Source organism: Musa acuminata, chromosome BXJ1-6, assembly GCF_036884655.1.
Source record: "Musa acuminata AAA Group cultivar baxijiao chromosome BXJ1-6, Cavendish_Baxijiao_AAA, whole genome shotgun sequence".
In the NCBI taxonomy this organism is placed as follows: domain Eukaryota; kingdom Viridiplantae; phylum Streptophyta; class Magnoliopsida; order Zingiberales; family Musaceae; genus Musa; species Musa acuminata.
The window spans coordinates 44,698,185-44,720,466 of NC_088332.1; the positions used below are offsets into that span (position 1 = coordinate 44,698,185).

The 22,282-nt window shown below is 39.1% G+C and overlaps 3 protein-coding genes across 13 annotated transcripts; 1 reads left to right on the forward strand and 2 right to left on the reverse strand.

The window, feature by feature from the left end:
- Positions 1-77: 77 nt before the first annotated feature.
- LOC135677271 (folylpolyglutamate synthase-like) lies at positions 78-6,148 on the reverse strand. 7 transcript variants are annotated; one of them, XM_065189396.1, is made up of 16 exons: positions 5,921-6,148; positions 5,725-5,831; positions 5,591-5,656; positions 5,413-5,522; positions 5,207-5,267; positions 4,815-4,898; positions 3,342-3,398; positions 3,164-3,224; positions 2,695-2,741; positions 2,510-2,587; positions 2,230-2,394; positions 1,910-2,152; positions 1,720-1,840; positions 932-1,087; positions 581-690; positions 78-295 (listed from the first exon to the last, which is right to left on the reverse strand). In XM_065189396.1, exons 1-16 carry the CDS (start codon positions 6,117-6,119, stop codon positions 236-238), a joined length of 1,725 nt encoding a protein of 574 aa, XP_065045468.1. In that variant the 5' UTR covers positions 6,120-6,148; the 3' UTR covers positions 78-235. The 7 variants fall into 7 exon arrangements, with proteins under 7 accessions (XP_065045468.1, XP_065045467.1, XP_065045470.1 ...); XM_065189395.1 differs by having other exon boundaries at positions 3,342-3,401; XM_065189398.1 differs by having other exon boundaries at positions 119-295; positions 1,997-2,152; positions 3,342-3,401.
- Positions 6,149-7,288: 1,140 nt separating this feature from the next.
- On the forward strand, positions 7,289-13,183 carry LOC135677272 (uncharacterized). 4 transcript variants are annotated; one of them, XR_010514633.1, is made up of 7 exons: positions 7,289-7,632; positions 7,960-8,002; positions 8,132-8,203; positions 10,223-10,382; positions 11,222-11,495; positions 12,102-12,345; positions 12,756-13,183. XR_010514633.1 is itself a non-coding variant. In XM_065189404.1 (6 exons), exons 1-6 carry the CDS (start codon positions 7,579-7,581, stop codon positions 12,291-12,293), a joined length of 795 nt encoding a protein of 264 aa, XP_065045476.1. In that variant the 5' UTR covers positions 7,289-7,578; the 3' UTR covers positions 12,294-12,582. The 4 variants fall into 4 exon arrangements, 1 of the variants encoding a protein (XP_065045476.1); XR_010514632.1 differs by having other exon boundaries at positions 12,762-13,183; XR_010514634.1 differs by having other exon boundaries at positions 12,858-13,183.
- A 1,166-nt stretch (positions 13,184-14,349) lies between these two features.
- LOC103990176 (probable mannose-1-phosphate guanylyltransferase 3) lies at positions 14,350-21,338 on the reverse strand. Of its 2 annotated transcripts, none has more exons than XM_065189403.1 (5): positions 20,733-21,338; positions 16,404-16,537; positions 15,735-15,797; positions 15,416-15,655; positions 14,350-15,349 (listed from the first exon to the last, which is right to left on the reverse strand). In XM_065189403.1, exons 2-5 carry the CDS (start codon positions 16,512-16,514, stop codon positions 14,678-14,680), a joined length of 1,086 nt encoding a protein of 361 aa, XP_065045475.1. In that variant the 5' UTR covers positions 16,515-16,537; positions 20,733-21,338; the 3' UTR covers positions 14,350-14,677. The 2 variants fall into 2 exon arrangements, with proteins under 2 accessions (XP_065045475.1, XP_009407514.1); XM_009409239.3 differs by lacking the exon at positions 20,733-21,338 and adding an exon at positions 17,671-17,888.
- Between the last annotated feature and the right edge of the window lie 944 nt (positions 21,339-22,282).

The window sequence follows — 22,282 nt, forward strand, 5'->3', positions numbered from 1 at the left end:
TTCTAAAAATCGATCAGCCAAAATTTTGTTTGCCCTCGACCTGAAAACTCGAGCTTCTTAACAACAGGAGCAAGATATCAGATAAAACATCTCAAGAAAGACTTACTAATCTTTAGGATGCTGTTCGAGACAATCTTCAATTGTTGTTTGTCTTAAATAGAGTGGCAATGTGGAAAAGAATCGGTGGATCAAAATAACGTGATCCAGCTATCTAATTAATCTCGAGGAGGAAACATCACTTCCTGATTAATCTCAGCACATCACCCACAAGGTGCAAGGAACCTGTTACCAGAACCTGAAACGAATAAACAAACAGGCTATGAGAAGTGTCTTCATGTCAATCTATTTGAGAGAGCAGTAACAGTTTGAAGAGGGACGAACAAGTTGTTTCGAATTACGATGTCTAGTTTCTATACACCGATGGCATATTTCTAAACAATCCGTCAAATGGTGATTCAGATAAATTGGAATAGAAATTGTCTGACACGAGTCACTGTTCTCGCATTTTATTAATATATAAAGATCAAATATTATGGCTATATTGTCTTCTACTTGTAGTAAAGTTTAGCCTCTCTCGTACCTGAACTTGAACTGATCTTCTTCTTTGAACACTTTCCCTGAGCCAGTTGAGAGCTAACGGGAGCGAAGGAAATACTAAACTGCCACCATAGGCATTGGCGCAACTTGAGCCTACAAGAATTTGATGTTGTTACCTTCACCTTTTGCTAACCAATTCAAAGCACCATCATAACATAACTGACTGTAACCAGAAGCATTTCATCCATAAGTCCAGAAAATATTTAGAGACCTTAGAACTATCTGATTTAACATAATTCGACGAATTCTGACCCCGGAGAAGGAGAAGCAAAAGGATGAGCCTATCGATATGTGGTTTTATAAAGAAAGTCAATAAAAGAACATATTGCAGTACCTTGTTCACCATGAATGAGGTTTTCCCACACTCTCTGTAGTGTCAGCTGCCATGACAGATCAACTTGCTGTGGATCAGTCGGTGGTGATGCATGAGACCCAACCTTGTTATATGCTGATTGGTTTGGTACAAAAAGGGCCTTATGGAATTTGACCCCTGACAGTCATTGAAAAATGATAAACAGTTAAATTTCATATGGATGTATTACTAAAGTATCTAGGAATATCTGAATGCAGGAATCAACAACATACAGCTACTTAATGACCACTGTTCTATATAGTCCCTTACATGGATAATGCAACGAATACCAGTAGTTCTGTGGCTTGCTCAGACAAATGTTTCCAATAGCAAAAGTCTGAAGTGTATCATATCGATTCCCTGGTACTAATATAATTATCTTGACTTCGTCTTAAATCAAATGGTTTTGTATATGATAAGTTTTCAATTGCATGTCTTACGAGGGAAAAAGAGTTTAATTATAATTATAATTTTAATTGTAGTTTTACAAGGTGGTGTAGGAAGTAAATGACAATGTAAGATAAGAACAGTGGACAAATATGTCAATATAATTATAATTAATAGACATAACAAGAAGTTGCTCGAATAAAAAATATCAACAAAACTAAAATTTGAAAGGGAACTAGCCCGGAAAATTCATGATTGCCAAAAGCTTACTCATAATTAGAAAGTCGATGATTGATAATTTAACTTCAAGATTAATTGAAAATCTGTCAGCTAGTCGCATTGATATGAATTTTCCATTGAGAACTGTTCCTCATGTTACTTACCATGCTGAGAACAAGTGTTTACCAGACGTGGAAGCAACAACTGAGGATTTCTCACTGACATGCAATTGAAAAGAAGCATCTGTAGGTGCTCCTTCCCCCCTAGTGAGTTAGGGTGACCCCCCTGCAGGAGATACTCTTAAAAAGGTATGAATAGACATGTTAAGCATGTTAAAGTTCAATTAGATTTTACCCGTCTAGGATGGTGTTTCTTGTGAATTTGTTCCTCTAAATGTGAAGGATCTTCTCTTATAACACGGGAAAACCATTTTGCACACACCTCCAAGCTTTCTGGGCTATGTGCCCCATCTAGGTAGAAAGTCAAGCCTCCCAGATTGGAGTTCTGCTGTTGCCCAAGAGAAGAATCTGAGACAACCTGTGCTCGTCCCTCCAAACTAGCCCTTGATAACCCTCTGACAAATTGCTCAGGTAAATTCTGCTCGCCATTGCAGAACATAGTGATCCCCTGTTTGAAATAATGAAAAACGAAAAGGAAGAAAAAATATCACTTACGTTTTGGTCTATCTGCATGCCTTGTAAATTTCCGGTTGTTTTAAGCCAAACACTGGACAAGGCAATAGCAAGGCCAGCATTTAGACATTGATGCTCGCCATCTAGCCCAAGATGTTGATTTTTCAGTAGTCCAGGATCTAAAGGTGAAACTACTTGAAGAGGAACCTGTAATAGGATTAATAAAAGTTTTATTTATGTAATGCAAATATCACGAATTCACCATTCAGGTTGTAGTGTGGTATGTTAATTAATCATAACTGCATAAAATGGTATCACTTACACCTAATTGAGAAGCCTTCTCTTCGAGCATGCGCATTGCTTCTTCAGGCTGGGGTACAGTCCATGCAGGTACTCCTTTCTGTGTCAAATGAAGTGAAAGATATGGAACTAAAGTAAAGCATGTATGTTTCCTGTGATAAATTATGATCTATTTTCATAGACACAATAAATAAGAAATAAAAAGACCTTAAAGATGCCAGCTTTCTCTCCTGCAATTTCTCCCAGTGTATTTCCTGTTCATGGGGGAGTCAGCAGTAAGTGAACTGATAACACTTTGTCTTATTATTATTTTTATTGTGCTTCAACAACTTTCATAAGATTTCTTCCTATGGCTTATAAGGACTTTTTTCATAACTGGTGTGACTGCAGTAATCTTTTCTAGCATCTACTAAACAGGAACCATAGATGATATGATACATATTAAGTTGCCACCATTACATATCAAGCATATTAATGGTACAATTTCAATAATCTTTTACCATATATACTAGAATCAACAGTAAATGGTATATCAATCATCCTCAGTATTCCCTGTTGAACAGGAAGGCACCGAAACTTAACACAGTGTGGATTTTTTTTAAGAGAATTATTTAATATTAGCAGATTGATTCTTTGCATGTAATAACTTTCCATATTTAGGGATGGGGAGACTAACCAAGAATTTCCATGTGGTCATAACCCAAGGACGATATTCCACAGACGATTGGTTCCTTCACCTGAAACATGAAGGCCAAATTCGAGAATGGTCCTTATAGTGTTCCACTTATATGATTTATCCAGACTACAATTATTTAAAGGCAAAAAACACAACTCAACAAGAAGCTAGTATTCACCACATTGGTTGCATCAAATTTTCCTCCCAAACCAACTTCCACAATGGCAACATCCACCTGCTTCATTTGACAGAACATTAATGTGTTTACGTATTACATCTGTTTCTAGAGCTAGCCTCAGAAATACTAGAAAATGCTGCGACATGCTAGTGAGTGACCAGCAACTCATTCTGTACAATGACATTTAGATCTGCTCAATTAATTAATTGCAGATGGGCAACAATGCCTGTTGCATCATTAAGTGGAAAGGAACATGGAACTGAAATAATAAGATGCTTTGCATTATCACCTAAATGCTAAAAATAGATTTGTGATTTACAGCTTTAACAATCTGTGTTCATGGCTGAGCTTGAAGTAGGGAGTTTTCTTAACATCTCATCCAACTTCAGTGTACAAGGAAAAATTTAATGCAATATCTATCAAGGGTCAGTCTTTCCCAATATATTCCAATATCTTTAGAAAATCTCGAGTTTCATTTCCTTTAACTTTCAAGGACTTTGATTCCCAATAAAATTACCTCTTGTAGTTCCTCTTTTCTATCTCATGCCTATTTCTAACTTCCAGTTTGCGTTTGACTTAATCATCAGTTGATAGAACCTTTTCAAAGAACATATAACACTTTAAGCTTCTTGATTCTGCTTTGAAAGCTAAACTATGATCAATAGATTTTGAATTATAGCAAGTTCATAATACCTAATTCTTCTCTCAGCAAGTGTAATGAGTAGCACAAAAGCAACAACATCAAACATGGTAAATGTTTCATCAGACAATGTTAAGACTTCAAATATAAATCATGTCATTTTCTTATCAGCTTAAGCTTCTGGGAAAGAGATAATCTGAGATATTTTATAATTTGTGTTTAAATCAGACTCTACACCCATTATTTCACCAGTATTTAATTTAACCATATGTGCGTCTCCTTGTGCAAAATCTACTGAGCTATGGTCAAGCCATTAAATGGTGTGTCAAGCCATTAAATGGTTCTTTTAATGCAAAGCCTCTTAAATATTTTGCACCATTATTTGCACCATTATTTGTATTTGGCACCATTAAATGTATCAAGTCTATCGGACAGAAGATAATGGATTGAAGTACAACTGTCGTAAGACATGAGAAACTGTTAGATGAGAGACACCAATATCTCTTAGCAGATGTCTCTGGATAATTTCTTATGAGTCTCAATAAAATGCAATTGTAGTCGGTTCAACCTTTTAGCACTAACGTATATTTTAGATAAAGAAAAACTACCATATGAAGGAACAGAGAAAAGCAAAAAACAGAGCTTGATGTATCACATAAATCAGGTGAAACATTTCCAAGTATATAGATCTTTTCTCTTCAACTTATAAATGTTCTTTTTTCTTTTGTTGAGACCCATAGGCAACATGCAAGAAACACAAGGATGTGAAGATCGGAACAGCATATGTATCAAAAAGGAGGTAACAAAGAATTGCAAAGGAATGTGAACTTAACCTGCTCTGCTGAGAATATCTTAAATGCCAGAAGGGCAAGGAAGCGGAAATAGGTAGGCATAGGGAGATTGTCACCAGTTTTTTCCTGCAAGGAAAGCAATGTTCTACTGACTCGAGAAAATGCTTACATCTAAAGAAAAAGATTGATGAGACTAGCAGCAGCTAAAGAAAGTGAGAAAAGAGAGGCTTTTGTTTTGCTCAAATAAGAGCATTTTTCAAACCTACAACTATCAGATACTGTATCAACTTGAACGATTCTTGGGAATGATTCAAAAAATGAAGAGCCACTATTGTGAATTTGAATAGAAGCACACGATTTAACACCTAATATCTAATAGAAATAACCTTAGAGAGAAATAACCTTAATCTTGCATCAAAAGTAAACATGTATACCTGCAATCTATTCCAACACCACCAGAAGTGCTCCAAAAACTTCTCTTCAGAAACTTTTACCCTAGAATTCTCATAATCGGAAACAAAGGAATGCCGATGTCACTACTTGATATCAAGGACAAAAATAGATGCCCAAGTAGAAGAGCATTGGCTTGATTTGGACTCAGGCCACGGTATGAGATCTGCAGAGAGGATCGGAACCTTACCCATCAAGACGGAACCGCTCCCGGACATCGATAAGGTGTGGGGACGTGAACAGTCCAGTTCGAAACCCACAACACCGCAGAATTGATTCAGTAAAAGTGCACGTCGAACCCTACATCATCAGTCACCAGCTCATCATCACCAACCGAGTCTCATTCAAGCGTGAATTAGAGTTCCTACCTTCCCTTTGGTGCCAGCTACATGGATAATCTTAAGCTGGGAAATCGCGTCTTCCAACTCCAAGATCTACACAGATCCAAACCGAACGTGTCGAACCGACCAAAAAGGAAGGAAGCATCGAGAACAGGGAAAACCTTCAGGTAGTCGAACAACAGATCGAAGCGGTCGCCCTTGTTGCCCCTAACGGCTCGACTGCGTCGGGTGATGAGGGAGGACAAGCAATTCAATGCCGCCTCGTACTCTGCAGCGGAAACGGGAATAAGAAGGAAGAATCCACGAAGGATATTCCGTCCATGGGAGCGGTGGGACGTGGAGGAGTCGAGGCGATACCTCGGGCCATGTCTCGATCGAATCTAACGCGGAAGCGATGGGTTCTTCTCGGGGGCGGGAGGCAACGAATGGCGCAGGCGCAGAGGGGAGGATGAAGAAAGGCTAACGAAACAGAACGATACGTCGTGGGAAGGGATAGAATGTCTGTGACGCGCCACGGCGCCCTCCGAGTCTGCGCTGCGGGGCTCGCCCGCGGCATCGCGGGCTCAAACCGTCACGATGTCACGTGTAAATAAGTGACACGGGAACCGAAATCGGAATCGACATTCAAATCCACCCGAAATTAAAATAAGAAACCATGAAGAAAAGGGGGGAAACGATCAAACCGTAGGTTATGATAACCAGTGAGTTTGACTATGGTTCATGAGCCCATTTTCTAAGTCGAATAACGGATATGATGCGCTTAACTAATATAAGTGAATATATTAAATCTCATTTGTTAATTAAGATATCTAATATATTATATAGCAGGTGTTAACGAACAAATATGTGGTGGCGGATGAGTCAGCCCGGCTAGATCCGCGGGTTGATGTCGGGAGTCTTCTGTCGGTTGAGCTGGATGTCAAGGTCGACCGAGCCCTCGCGACGGGGTGTTGATCAGCGTTCCTTGGTATACCGATCCGAGCGTCGTGTATGCCGAGCTGCATCTCTACGTCTCCGGGTGGTTGGCAGCTTGTCTTCGTGAGGTAGCCGCGCCCTCAGGAAGGAGTGTTTGTTGACGTTGGTCGGGATTCGGGCCGATTGGTTGCTCTCCTTCGTGCACCGGATGGCAATTCCCGAGTTGAGACGCTCGCGGGTCGTGGGCGGTCGCTTTCCTACAAAAATGACCCTCGTCGGGTGATTCCCGATGAGGCCCCTCCTACGAGCAAGTCAGTAGAGCGATCAATTGATTTTACCACACCCCTCTCCTGGCCAGATGCCGACAAGAGATCTTTATATTATTATACATGGGTCCGTCATACACGAGTTGGCGTGGTGGACATGTCGAGCAGTGCCTTAGTACGAATCCTGACTTAGCGTGTCTTGGGGGCGGTGTTGTCTCGGGGTTCCGAGACGTGACGTGTCAAGCAGCTGTGACGTGTCTTGGGCCTAAAATGTGCTGTATCAGCGAGCATTATCTCACCCACGGATCATAATCTCACAAATAAGATCCAAACCCGGTTCATGAAATCATCATAAATCACATGTAAGTATGATTGTACAGGATAAAAATGAACTTATCAGTTTAATAGCTGTCATCGGTCCATTGGTTGGCATTAAATATCTCCTGGCTTCTCTTGGGGTCCGGCGGTGGGGCCCGACCAGGCAGCCGATAGGAGGCCGTTCTTCTGTGTCCTGTTGCTTGACGGGGACAGCGAAGCCGCATTCGGTTCCTTCAGCGTGAAGCTGGCGTCGGAGGTCGTAAAGTGCCGTTCGTTTCCGTTCTCTTTTTTCGTAAAGCACTGTTTCCGGAGACGGGCAATTATTAAACGAGTGTTTCGTGGGGTGCGTGCGGAGAAATCGAGCGACCGACCGGTCTCGAGATCAGGGTTTCTTTCGCGAGAGCGAGGGAGGAATTCGATCGTCCATCGAGAGCTCTCCCGTGTGGGTCGGAAATGGCGATCTGAAGATGACGGTTCCGTCGTGTCTGCTTTGCTGCTGAGGTTTTCTTGAGCGCCATGGAGGAGGGTTACACTAGTCTTCCCGCCAGTCACTTGCTCGGCTCCGTTCCGGTAATCTTGATTCATCGAGAGGGCCGATTCTTGGCCCGACCAAATGCTTGGTTGTGATCTTTGACACTCTGATCGTTCTAATTCATGCGGTCACGACGGATCGATGTTGTTCTCTTTGCCCTCGTTAGATTCGTTTTTCCCTGATGTCATCGGATGTGGAAGCTTCGTTGACTTTCTTTTTCTTGATTTTTTTTTTGTTCTTGGATTTGGAAGTTTGTCTGTGTTTATAAAGAAATCTGTTTCTTGAATCTTCAAGTTTGTTCTGAAAGAAATTAAAGGGATTGAGAAGATTACTCAGTTCTGATTTGATTTGATATCTTCGTATAGGCTGTGATTGCTGAAGACAAGACGACAAGCATCGCTAGTGAAGGTATTGATGCTGTTTGCTATCATGAGTTTCTGTTTGGAATTATCAGGATTAGGGCGAAAGTGATGGTACCTGAGACCAAGTCTGGTTATTTGGGTTTGTTCTTTGACTCTTGGTCTGACTTTAATGCAGCGGCATCAACTGCAAACTTGCATTTGTTTCCACCATCTAATGGAGGCTATCAGGCTCCTGGCACTCCTAGTGGTAACTATTCTGTGCCAAGTATTGTCTGTTTTGAATTGCACTTGTCTCTGTCACGTCCAGGAAATATAAAACTGTTGTCTGGTTAGGATTTCTCCAAAAAGGAAAAAAAAACAAAATCATTTGGCTGGATAATGATGGCTGCCAGTTGTAGCTTAGATCATAATCTAGATCATGTAGCTTTGTTAGCAGCATGGAATTTTTCAAAATAGTGCTTAATATTGAAGTACATCTTGTCTATTGCTTAGCTTGTAAGAATTGCTCTTTAAGATTCTTTATATGTTTCATCAATTTGTTTAATTGTTCCTCAACAAACAATCGTGTGAACAACCTTTGTATATGAAGACCCATGAAGTAATCCATATATCATAAATAAAAAGTGTGACAAGTATCGAGGGTTTGATGAACCTACTGCCATTAGCTTGGGCTTAGGCATTTCGAGTCATGTTGGTTTAGTTCTATCAGGTTAATGAACTCATGACAATTGGTATCGGACCTTATCTTCTACTAGATATGGTGTTGTGGGAGAGCCTGTGACACCCCAAGTAGTCCCACACTCAAAATGGGAGATCTCAAAATCGAGGAGGAGAGTTGAGAAGAGGATGATGGCAAGTATTCTTAGCTAGCTATCTTTTAAGTTGTCTTGCAAAGAACGAGTGATGTTTAGTTTGTAGCTTGTGACGACTTAATTTATATATATGGATGTGTATTCCGGAAGAAATAGTGTTACCTATTTTACCTACATCTTTATGTGGTTGTCTTCATAAGACATTATTGAGACTGATGTACCAAGCATCTTGTTGTTTAATATCAGGAGCAAACAAGAAACGCAAACTGTGACATAAAGTAAATGGTCATTGACAAATATTAAAGTCACTAAAAGAAATATACTTGTATGACCTGTACATGATTCATCTCACCTCTTTTTAAATTGAAAAGGAGTTAAGCTTATCTTGAACATATGCACACAATTCTTGGTCAGTTTTTTTTTTTTTCCAGTCAGGTTATTTGAAAAGGATAATAAAGTCAGCTAGACACCATGGTAAGATCTTAAAAGTATATTCATGAAGTCACTTGTGCTATTACCTGCAACATAGCGTATACGTCGAGATTGGTATCTGATGCAAAAACCTATATTCGCTCTCACATTATAGGTACTGATATGTGGTATAAAGTGGTTCAAGTTAACACCACTTTTCTCGGATGCTTCCTTTGGAAACTGGTCTGCCTTGTCCAAGCTAAAACCCATGAAAATTTATTACTGAATGTGCAGTGGACAAAAGAGTTCTTGCTAAGAAACTAGGTCAATGAGACATCTGAATTTGAATTGTCACTGCAATACAACTTATGTTGTATAGTCTACTAATCCCATAGGTCTTACTGTGGTAACGGTAAACTGATCCTTTTTCTGTTTCTGATGCAGTAGAAATATCTAATACGGACGTTTTAATTGCTAGGCATGTCAGAATCAATATGTCAAACTTGGTGAGTTGTTACACCACAATTAGAGTACATTTAGTTACACTCATTTTAAAGATTGTATGTTTTGTTTCCAACTGACAAGGAGAAAGATATTTTAAAAGGGAAAGTATTGTGCATCATTACATGTTTTTAGTTCCTACATGCGCCAGAATCTGCATATCAAGCTTATGTTATTAAATCCAGAAGTGCTCATCCTTTTGCGATGCTTATGTTAAAGATTCTAATGTTTGGTATTTCCAAGTAAAATATATGGCTGGACATGGCTTTTAAATTTCTATGTACTTCGATAAATCCGGTTGTACTTAGTTTGGGTACTTTTACATTTATTTCCTTTTATGTTTGTTCATGAATCTTCTATTATTACAGAACACATGCTGTCACTTTGGGTGTATTTAAGGCAACTTATAGTTGTATATTTTTATGATTGCTGTTACATTGAATATGCATTGGTGAGAGCCTTCTTTTCTAGATGGCATTTGTTTTATGATTCTTACATTTAGTGGTTCGATTTTTACCATTGTATGTTTCTTGTTGATGCAGGTGCTGATGAACAAACGACATCTAGTTGGCAAGGAGTATTTAGCATTTCGTCATATAGTTCATACTTCAATGTTGATACTGATGTTGTGGTGGAGAGAATCATCAGTTCAGTGTACCCTATGAATGACTTCTACAGGAAGATTGATGGTAATCCTGATCTGTAAGTTGCTATCAAACAAATATTACAGCCTGTATATGATTTATTGATGCTTATTATTTCTACCCAATGAGAGTTCTTTCTGACACAAAGTATGGATGTCTTGTTTCATGGATGTAGATTTTTAGCAGGACCTGTACATCTATATCTTGTTATCATTTCTTTATCTTTTTGGTTATCAGCTTGTATACCAACACAGTTTCATTGTTGTTAATCGACATGTGAACAAATATGATTTTTGTTTCCTGACAATTCTTTATTCCAATATAGTGAGGTGATCTCTTGCATGAATATAGCCACTATTGAGCAGGACTCCTTACATATAATCACCTTGCAATATGTTTTGTTTGTTTAGAGGTGTGGCTGCAACTTTGTTGGCCTGGCCAGGGTTGAAGGTCAACTTAGTCCAATCCAACTCTCAACAATGCAAATAATATCTAGTATCTGACCACAAGTGGGTCTGATTGGTGGGTTTGTTTTGGCTCAGCTGACTTCAGTTCTGTGATACCAGAGCTATATGAAAGGTATCAAATGTGGTAGTAAGAAAACAATTGTACATCATGAAAATCTCATTATGAGTTGGATTTGGACTGCCATAACCAATTAATCAAGGCAAATTGTTACCAACCCAAACATCAAACTCAAGATGCATAAACCAAACTACTATAATGGATGGATTGGGTTAAATGGGTTTATGGTTCAAATCAACCAAGTTGCAACCATGCAGGAGTTTAGTTCAAGCTCTCTTGTCTGTAACATGCGTCCCTCTCTTGACTGGCTTGATTTTTTGTTATTTCTCAAGTCTGTTTTTGCTTACATCTCAAACATATGGATCTTTGCAGATATGGTCCTATTTGGATATCAGCTACGTTGATGTTCATGCTTGCTGCTCTTGGAAATTTTGGCACTTACCTGATGAAAAAAAGAAACGATTCAAGTACCACATGGACATTTGATGTGACTTATGTAGAGTGGTCAGCATGTGCAATATTTGGCTATATGCTTGCTGTACCTGCTGCATTTTACTTCTTGCTCCAGTATTTTGGATTTAGAACAAGCCTCGTACGTCTCTGGTGCATGTGGGGTTATTCTTTGTTCATCTTTATGCCCATTTGTGTGAGTATCTTTTCCGCGATGTCTGTTGCTTTAGTAAAATTTGATGAATAAGCAAAGTACATAAAGTTCACAGGATGATGCCAAATGGTCTGCTTTTACTTGTGGCTACTCTATCCAACCCTAGCGCACACACACAAACATGTTAATAATTCCATAACAACGTATAACTATGGGACTTTGATAGTTGATAAGACAAATTAGTAGATGTGGATCAGTAGAAGGTGATCTTAGTCTGTTTCGCTGATGGGATATTACTAAATAGAACTACGTTATATTAAAAGGTGCTAGTAGAAACTATTGGAGATGATGATTTCAGAATCAGTAGTACAAGTAATTTTTATGTGAGTGATTACTGAACATAGATTGACTCATGCCACATGACATTAGTTGAATAAAAAAAATGGAGTACTTCTAACTTTTCTTAATCTTTTACTTGTGTGGCATACTTAAGTATGTAACATATATAATAGGACAAAATAAAAAGAAACAGACATTTTCCAAGCAAAATGCTGTAATTTTTAACTCCTGTTTGTTTTTAAGCTTGTATAGGATTATGATTATTCCTCACCAGCTGATTATTTGTTCTGTAAAAAAAAAATATTCCAGTTGTTGCTGGTTGTTCCTGTTGAGCTTTTCCGGTGGATCATCATACTCCTCGCTGGCATTGCTTCATCTTGGTTCATTGCTGTGAACCTGAAAGCTTATACTCAATCTAGTGATCTGATGATGTTAATTGTTGGCGCTATGGTATTGCAGTTTGCTTTAGCTCTTTTCATCAAGATGTTCTTCTTCCCATAAGTCTGTCAACAAGGATTTTCCTGTGTGCAACCTCTGTTATTTGCTTTTATAGGTAAGCCTCTACCTTCATATATTGCTGGTGATTTCTTTTGAAGGTTATTTCATATTTGCACACTGTAATTCGACATGGGTCCTTTTTAATATTCTAAGGGTGTCCACACTTTTAAGGTACCGAAGTATGTTTGATGTTTAGAAGGTGTCTCTCATTAGCCATCAATATACCGTGTTGCTTATTTTGTAATATGGCAACTTGGGTGCCATGAAAAAAATATATATTAGAATCATCTCACCTGCTTGCGAATTTATGGACTTAGCTACCATCTTGTTTAATGCTAAAATAACTCCCATTTTTAATTTATTCAATATACCTTCCATATGTGGTTCGACTTGTTCCATTGGCTTTACTGTAATTTATCAGAATGCGTGATTTGCATCAATCTCAATTTAAATTGCCCCTAAAAGTCACAGGTTTGCCTGAAGAAGCACTATATTGGTTGATGAATTCAAACTCTTCTAAGTTATCACCGGTGGTCTTGAAGATGCACTTGTTTGCTTGAACCACAGAACACCTTGGCATGGAAGCAACATGATGTATCTGTTTGACAAATCAGTTCGCCGTGAGGAAACATCAAGCTTCTGTATTATGATCAGTCGTCGTATCAGAGATGCTGTGAACTTTTTCTCTCTACATGAAGTAAGTCCTTTTGCTTGTTTTCTTCTGCTGGGTGATGTGACGAGCATTTTAGGATCCTACACTCTGCTACTAGGCTATTGAGATTTTTTTTTTCCCTCTTTTGAGAGTGTTACTATGGGTATACAAATGGATGTTACCTTTTAGAAGACGGTTGACGGATTGATATATAGTTCATCGTGATCATATTTTTGCCCTATTTTTCTGTTTGTTACTGTAATTAGTCAATCCAACTTGTTTCTGCAAGTGATCATTGTTAATTGTCGTTGACCGCAAAATTTTTTTCTGCCCTATTTTTCTGTTTGTTACTGTAATTAGTCTATCCAACTTGTTTCTGCAAGTGATCGTTGTTAATTGTTGTTGACAGCAAAATCTTTTTCCTTATTTTTTTTTCCATTTTGTGGAAATCGTATTTAGCAGACAAAATATTGGTTGGAGTCTCAATCACTGATCTGTGCCTCAGACTCTAACAAATTGGCACCAGTTTGTCAAACTTTTCATTCAACACCAGCGAATCTATGGAACATTAAATTGATATTTAATCAGCAAGGGGGACAAAAAATACGTGCACCGGAATGCCTCCAATTATTTCCATGGCTACCAGTAATCTCAGTATAAATGATGAACTGTTAAGTAGTAAAAGTCCAAGTTGATAGGAGGACAAACCATAATTTGGCTGCTTGGACGATGCTGACTGTCCAAGTTAGCATCATCTCTTCCCGTCATCATATATTAATGCAATTTTCCTGCAACTAATGCAATTTTCCTGCAACGGAGTGGAGGAGAGTGCTCGAGTCACTCATCACCGTAAGATGTGAATGCATTCAGTTGCTTCATACCAATCGGCAGTAGCAGCCATGGGTTACTCTCTCGAGGCGAAACACCCCAAGTGTTTGTTTTGGGACCGTAAGCTCTGGATCACGACGGGTTCATGCCATTATAGTCGCGGTAACACTTGGTCTGTAGCGTTCGCCTTCGCCTGTCGCGGAGAAAGCCATGTCCACGAGTACTTTCTACGCTGGAAGTTCCTGCCCAAGAACTTGCTGCAGCTATGATGGAAGGAAGACCGAGAAAGCCACGACAGCTAAAGAGCAAGATTCCAAGAACTATCAATTCAATCTCGCTTGGTATTCTAATTTTGATCAAGTCATCACGACGAACAACCACAAGAAATGGAAGGCCAGCGTTTGTTGGGTGATCTTTCCGCATTGAACCTGTAACGAAATAATGAATCGATGGTACGAGTCTTTCTCGGATATGTCCACATCATATACACTTCCAATTCCTCCATTCAACTCATATTAACTGCCGCTTGTGAATCAAAAACATGATGTTCCACTTTGTTCACTCAGCTAACAATTCAACTTGCCACAACAACCGATTTGATAGATAGCTTATGACAGAAAATAGCTTTATCGTTATCCTTTGCATGGTTCATTACAAAAGTAGAGCTGAATGAGCAAGAAAAACGAAAAAGACGCATCCAACAAGCTTACAGAAAATTACAAAGTTTGTCTTGTACCGGAGACAAGCTTGTATCTACAGGTATAACACCGAAAAGAAGAAGCACCGATAAACTAGCAGCCTGACGCAAAGCTAATGGCTACTACACTTGCAGGGACTAGGAAATAAAAACAGGCACACGCAACATCCATGGCTGTGACGAACCATCCTCCATTGCAATTTATTCTTCTCACATGACTATCTCAGGCTTCAATATGCTTGATTTAATCTCCTTATGTGGGAGAACAACGCCTCCGTTGCTGTATACCTCATCGGAAACATGCACATCTTCCCCAAGGATGGTCATATTTTCGATACGTGCCCACTGCCCCACCGTGGAGTGCCACCCAATGATGCTGCTGGAGACGCACGAGTGCTTCTTGATGCGAACTCCCCGCATCACCGTGCACCTTGACAGCCTAACTCCAGACTCGATCACACAGCCAGGACCAATGGCGACATCTGGTCCAATGAGGCATCCTTCCCCTATCACGGCATTCTCATGCACCAATACGTTCCCAACGATATGTGGGCCAGCAGCTAACCTAGATGGTGCTTTCTTCCTTAGAGAGTCCAAATAGAGCCGCAGTCCCGTAATGTAGTCCTTTGGCTGTCCAACGTCCATCCAGAAACCTGGTAGGACCATGGCATAGAGCTTCTGGCCTGCAGAAATTTTTGGGAAGACTTCCTTCTCGATCGAGGTTGGTCTCAGCTCAATATGGTCTAAGACAGATGGATTCAACAAGTAAATCCCAGCATTGATCTTGTTGCCTACAAATATTTTTGGCTTCTCCACGAATCTATCAACCCTTCCAGTTTCTTCATCCATAACAACAACACCATATTTTGATGGCTCGTCGACCTATCAGATATAAAAAAAGTTCAGGTTGCACGTAATGGGTAAATGAACGAGTGACGAGCAATATACCTTGGTCACCATTATCGTTGCCTCCCCACCATGGGATTTGTGGAACTGAATTAGTTCAGCAAATGGGTATTCACTTATGACATCACTGTTAAGGACAAAGAAGGGCTCCCCGGAACCATCCACTAGCTTGTCTCTGGCTAAAGCCAGGGGACCAGCCGTTCCTAGTGGTTCAGTCTCTTGCGAGCAGGTAATTTTAATTCCAAGCTTATCCTCAAAATCCTTCAAGAAATTAATCATAACCTGAAAAAAAAAAGCTGTAAAATGTGAATGCAGAGACTAAAAAGGCTGATGGAAAGAGATGGATGACTTTATCTTGTACCTCCGGACGATAATTAATGGCCAAAATGACTTCAGTCACTCCAACATCCTTCAGAGCTTCAATCTGACCAAAAGTGTCACAGACTATTGGTTGAAGAAATTAATTAATCAAAATGTCATGAACAGACACCTAACAACACACTGATTCCAACAAGCAAGAGTTTCATAAATGATTTCTGATGGAGAAGCAGCACTTTACAAGAATGTTATTGAATCCACATGAAATTAATAGGAAAAACCAATTTTATTCTTTTAATATACTGGATGCAAATATAACTTTTTTTTCACGTAAGCCGGGAAAGAAAAAAAGCAATCAAAAGAAAGGTTTGGCTATGAAGATATACACCTAATTGACTAAGTACCATTAAAATCTCAACTTTGAAAAGGCAAATGCAATATCTCAAGTGACAATCATTAAATTAATAAAATAGAACCAAAAGCAAAATAGTCATAATTGACCAAATGCGTCGGTCAGCTTAGGCTACTGATTTCCAACATTGAGATGTGTAGTAGTTGTGGAAAAGTTTCCCTTTTTTCTTTGGGTAACAAATATGCCATTTGGGAACTTAAAACAAAATGCTGAAGTTAATCAAGTGATCAGGCCAATTAACATTAAAACTGATTCTGTTTCCCTGTTTCTTTAAGCAGCAACATTGCAGAAAGCACATACCTGATGGAGGATCATCGGTTTGTTAGCAAAATCTACAAGCGGCTTTGGGAAACTGAGAGTCAAAGGTCGGAGGCGAGTGCCAAATCCTCCGACAAGAATGAGCGCCTTCATGGTTTATAGCTTCCTCTATTTCCCTGTTGATCAGATCAAAGATCTCAAGAATGTACAGCTAACCAAATATAAGAAGCAAACCACAGTATTCCTAGTTATTATCCTGCCGTGCACAAGGAGAAATGTTCCTTGATGCAACTCTATTCTGACAACTGTATGATAAGAAAGACCAGTTTTTAATGAAGGATTACAGAACCTTCAAACTGCAGAAAGGTGTCAGTATTATGGGCAAAAAAATTTTCAATTGCTACAGATGAGATCACATTGTCTTAAGACTCTCAACAAGCAACAAATCAAACAACTAAGGAACAAAAATGGTATCATTGAGAAGCAAATTGTTGGTACGTTCCAGCTGGCTCCAAAGATGGAACTGTAGATTCTAGCTATAAAGCACAGGCTGGGTTCATCAACAGGGAAGCTGACTTATTTGATCATATCCTTGTACTTGTAGTGTAAGCTTTAAGAATAAATGCAAAGCCCAGTTGTCACTAATAGGTAGGTTGCCTTATCAGAAGCCCTTTTGTCAAGTTGCTCGATTTAAACTTCGGATCTGGTGTAATCGTGACAAGCTCCACCAAGATGAACACAGCAAAGTTCAAGCTTGCAATCTTGACTCATTAAATACATTAATTATGAAAATTTGTGCTTAACAAGAGAGCAACCAGACGAAGAAGCAGTCAGAAATATTGGAAAAAGAAAAACAATTTCAGAGAACAAGATAATTCAACGAGATCCGGCCAAGAACTTCCAAATTTTACGCCAAGCAGAAAACTTTTCTGTAGATCATCCCAGAAATAAAAGAGTAACAAGAGCACATACAAGGATGCAAAAGTAAGCAACCTCAATATAATCAGGTTATCATTTCCAAATCGATTCTTCTCGCCAAAACTACTAAATCGAACGACATAAACACCCCACCAACTGCCAAAACCCGAAATCGAACCGCAGCACAAAGATGTCAACCTAAAGCACGACGGTTCCTCCAACCTAAAAAGTTTCCGCGCATTTCACGTCCACCTCGGCATCGAGAACCCTAATCTCGATTTGCGACCCAACCAAGCAGAAGATCGAGAACGCGCGGGATCGGAACCAAGATCCAGCTTAAAGAAAAGCAAAACAAACGCGATCCCACAAAAGAAGAGGGGAGACATCTCACCAAAAAGAGATCTTGGTTGGAGTTCCGGCAGCAGGGCGCAGATCTCGGCGACAAAGAACCGACCACTATTCCGCTCTCCCTCCTCTCCCTATCGAGAAATCGAAGGGAGAAGACAAAGGGCCTCGACAGACGATGCGAAGCGAAGGGCCGAGACACGACCGCAACCATTACCACCCCTTCCCTTTTATAGCACCCGCCGGAATTAAGCTTTTACCCCCTTTTTTTTTCTTTTCCTTAAATAGGAAAAATATATAATCCCTTTTGTGCCCTTTTTCATTTTGCTGAAATATAGGTATATTAGACATGATAATTATTTTAGCTAACTCAGTGGCAGATAGTTTCCCACGTGGCACATTGTATCATTTTATTTTCATAAAATTAAAGGCTTGAAATCTCATTTTATATGTTTTTAAATATTATATATAACATCTTATATGCTATTTAATATTTTTTTTATTTTTTTAAAAATAATAATAATAATAATAATAATAATAAATTTTATAATACGAATAGAAACTTCAAATCGTTCTTATTCCATAACTACTAACAAGGAATCAGTCTACCTTTGACTTTATACAAGTATTAATTATACGAAAAGAAAAACTGATTAATAGAGGAAAAAATACTTGAAAATTTATAAGAGGCATTCGAATACGGATTGAATGACAATAAGAAATAATTATAAAAAAAATATGAGGAAAAAAAATTGGAATTAAACACTAAACTCTTTAATGTAATCTTCTTCTATATTAGGAGATCAAATGAACTCTTTAATATGAGGAAAAGGGATGAACAAGTCAAAGTTTCACCTTCACCAACCTTCAACTGGAGATAGGCTGTCATTCTTGGACTGTATGCAATAGAAAAACGCATTACCGAGGCTTCCAAAGGCCTAATCACATGGCAATCATCTAATGACGAGGCTTTCAAAGGCCAAATCACATGGCCATCGATCATCATGTAATGACTGTGTCAAGAGAGATCAGAGAAGTTTTCAAAGCTTTTCTAGAGATTCCAAGGGGTCTACTAATATTGCTTGATCTAAAGTTAGAGGTCAGCGTTGACCTTTTTACAGCCATTTGCATCACCAATTTCCATGTAAATATTACTCCTCATGCTTTGCATGACTTGCTCAATAGTATAGCATAGTAATTTCATATCCAGCTGGCATTTCTTAAATAAAAAGATGTGAAGATGTATCTTAATTGTTATGATCATATAGAATAAATATTATGGCTTGAAATAGGATGCTCACACAAAGGTCTCTTTGTGATGGAGGCTCCTCCTGCAATCCATAATGTTTGCAGAAATAATTGTGTACCACTCACTATATGGTGGTCTCTATGTAAAATTATTTGTGCAGGAGATGCTCACACTAACACTCTCTTCATCATTCATGTGAGACCAATAATTTCATCACACAATGATAATAGTGAGACATTCATTCTTTGGGCCTTAAAACATGAAGACAAAATGTGTTTTGGGTAGGAGTTTGGAGGAAGTAATCAAAAGACAGAAAGCATGATAGAATGTATTTGCCTGTTTCTGTTCAATTAATGTTTGTGATTACATATATATAATGCAATTGATACAACCAAAAGATGAAAAGAATTAGCAGTGCAGTAGGGATTCTTATCAAACACCAAAAAAAAGAACCTCATGACCACATTGATGCAAGTGGTAAACAGACTGAGTGCTTGTACTGTACATAACACTGGTGGTGAAGAGTGAACTGACTGATGTGCTTGTTCTTAGTTTGATTAATCTTAAAGTACCCATGGATTAGAGTCTAATCTGATCCATTTGAAAGAATGAATAAAGTGCTGCATTCAGCTCTCAGAACTGTAGAGATGTGCTTATTCTTGGTTTGATTAATCTTAGAAGTATTCACATATTAGACTCTAATTTGATCTATTTGGAAGAATAAATAAAAAGTGTTGCATTCAGCTCTTCTTGGTCTGATTAATCTCAAAGGACCCACATATTAGATTCTGATCTGATCCATTTGGAAGAATGAACAAAGTGCTGGATTCAGCTCTCAGAACTATGGAGATGTGCTTATTAGACTCTGATCTAATCCATTTGGAAGAATGAATAAAGTGCTGTATTCAGCTCTCAGAACTGTGGAGATGTTCTGATTAATCTCAAAGTACCCACAGATTAGACTCTGATCTGATCCATTTGGAAAAATGAACAAAGTGATGCATTTAGCTTTCAGAACTATGGAGAGGTGCTTATTCTTAATCTGATTATCTTAAAGTACCCACAAATTAGACTCTCATCGATACCGATAGATACCGATACCGATACATATAAAACTTGATTTGCTGCTTTAAGCACAAATTTGCTCTATGAGAACTAATACAAGAAAAAAATGCAGTTTCTCTCACAGGAATCCAAAGGATTCTGTGGAATAATATGGTCTCTAAACACACTAAGACAGAAATCACAAGATTATTGATTGGGTTTGTAAGATTGTGACCTTTTCATTCACTACATATTTCTCAAAATTTTGACATTTTAACCACCAAAACTCCTCTCATGTTAATGATTAACATTGAGCTTCAGCATACTCAACTACATCTATTTAAATATGCATGCATTTTATTGTTCCTAATATTACTTCATTAAGCATATCTTTACTAGTCTTGTGAACCTACCACAGGTATCTTCATCCTCTAGCATTAATCATCTTTCTTTGAATGTTCAAATAGAATTGTCACAGGTCAATGGAACCTATGAAATCCATCATAAACATTTTGACTTTTGGTTCTGAGCAACAACAACAAGAAGAAGAAGAAGAAAAGGCAAATTCATGAAAACTGGACCAAATACTATAATTTCTCTGTTCACTTTAGAACATCAGAAGGAAGATCCTCACGACCCAACCACCTAATATTTACAAGAATTAACACTACTGTTCCTTCTCAAGATCTTTACAGTTACCATTGATTGATGGTGTTGACTCCTTGGGAGATTCATGCCTTATTCCAACACAAAGGAGAGAGATAGAGAGAAAGAGCTTGCCACAACAATCATTCACATGCTGTGGTAATACTTACTACTCGTAGCAGCAGGAACAAACAGGAGGGCAATCAACATGCGTTGACCTTCTTCCAGTCGAGCCAAGAAAGCCACGGTGTTGGACTCGATCACCTTCGTGATCCCTTAAGCCACTCGGGGCGAGGCGGACCGCCGCGTGAGCGACTGCGTCGTAGCTGAAGCGGGCGCGGCCGCCGGGGGCGAGGACGAAAGGAGGTGGATCTCCGGGGAACGAAGCCTGCCGGAGTCACCAGGCAATCTCATGTAAGAAGCTGAGGGTGACTCGTCGAGCCATGAATTCCTCGAAGGAGCTTCCTCGCCATGGGCGTAGTGCAGTATGGCTCTGTACACGAAGGGAATGAGGCCTTCCATCGTGAGAGAAGAAGAAAGTACACTTTTGGTCGAACAGTAGGGGGGTGAGGGGAGGATAAGAGCAAAGAAGCTTGTGCTTCTCCTGAAGAGAAACCAAAGTAGGAAGGGGTTGGCTTAAATAGACAGAGGTAGAAAGATTGTATGAGAAAGCTGCAGCAAATGGTCAGGAACGGCAACTTCTTCTCGATGCAATACCAATTTGGTCTTTTGGAGGAGCATAAAGTTGAAGGATTGGTCTTTGGTCCATCCTGCGCAGTTGCTTCTATGAACATCTTGCCAATTTTAATGGATATACTTCCAGGGTTAGGTTGGAGTCCTCATCCTCTTTCCAACATAATTATCATCAGATGACCCCAATAGATGTGCAGTTTGCTATGTTTTGGTGACATGTTCCTTTCAGATGGTGTTTAAGATTTTGTGCAGGATTTTACCTCTCAGAAATGGGAAATTAATGTGTTACTCTAAATTGGGCAGCTCTCTCCATAGCTTGAAACCATTGTGTCACATCTTGAATTGACACTGAAAGCATTGTTGAAATGTATCCTAAGTTTTATGACAGCCAGTCTTATCTAACCATCTGGAAATTGGAATTGGCTTTTTCATTTATGTGTGGCAATTTTGAGAACTCCATGCCACCACTTGGTTTCAATGAATCATGTTTCAACAATGCAAGACTAAACTGCATTAATATAACACACATGAGTTCACATGTCAAATATTTTAGGGTTTCATGTTGGATGCAATTGCACACCATGACACCCCCTTGGCTGCAAATGAGTGCAAGGTTGGAGATATGTCACCCCAACTTAAATGGTGTACAGCTTGTGATCGGGTGAAGGAGAACATCTGTCCTCGTTTTAATCACATCAGCAAGCAAAAAGAAGTACAAGAGGACTGTTTGGGAAGATGGAACGAAAAGATGTGTTTCTCATCTTTTGTGTTATGTGATGTAAAGCAGATTATTTATTTCTGACAGTATGAGATGAAGCATCAAAGAAGGATAGAGATGGGAGGAAAGGTGAAGAGAATCCATGGCAAGTGGTTGATTCACACAAACCTGAGTGCTCTGGTGGTTAAGGGTGATGTGGATGGATACTTTGATGTAAACGGGTAACTCAGCTGAATTCTCTAATAACCTTGCTGATGTGATCAAGATAAGATAGTACAAGTACTTGTGATGCAAGCAACCAACTGGCAT

Bases quoted from the DNA above. Each gene is read 5' to 3' on its own strand.
- LOC135677272 (XM_065189404.1), top strand. From the start codon at position 7,579: ATGGAGGAGGGTTACACTAGTCTTCCCGCCAGTCACTTGCTCGGCTCC. The intron at 8,003-8,131 runs GTATTGATGCTG...ACTTTAATGCAG, and splicing joins GACAAGCATCGCTAGTGAAG to CGGCATCAACTGCAAACTTG. The intron at 8,204-10,222 runs GTAACTATTCTG...TTGTTGATGCAG, and splicing joins GGCTCCTGGCACTCCTAGTG to GTGCTGATGAACAAACGACA.
- LOC135677271 (XM_065189395.1), bottom strand. From the start codon at position 6,119: ATGCCGCGGGCGAGCCCCGCAGCGCAGACTCGGAGGGCGCCGTGGCGC. The intron at 5,657-5,724 runs GTTTTCCCTGTT...GGATCTGTGTAG, and splicing joins TGTTGTTCGACTACCTGAAG to ATCTTGGAGTTGGAAGACGC. The intron at 2,588-2,694 runs GTCTTTTTATTT...CATTTGACACAG, and splicing joins AGAAAGCTGGCATCTTTAAG to AAAGGAGTACCTGCATGGAC.
- LOC103990176 (XM_065189403.1), bottom strand. From the start codon at position 16,514: ATGAAGGCGCTCATTCTTGTCGGAGGATTTGGCACTCGCCTCCGACCT. The intron at 15,798-16,403 runs GTATGTGCTTTC...ACTTTTGGTCAG, and splicing joins AACCGATGATCCTCCATCAG to ATTGAAGCTCTGAAGGATGT. The intron at 15,350-15,415 runs GTATATTGCTCG...TATATCTGATAG, and splicing joins CAACGATAATGGTGACCAAG to GTCGACGAGCCATCAAAATA.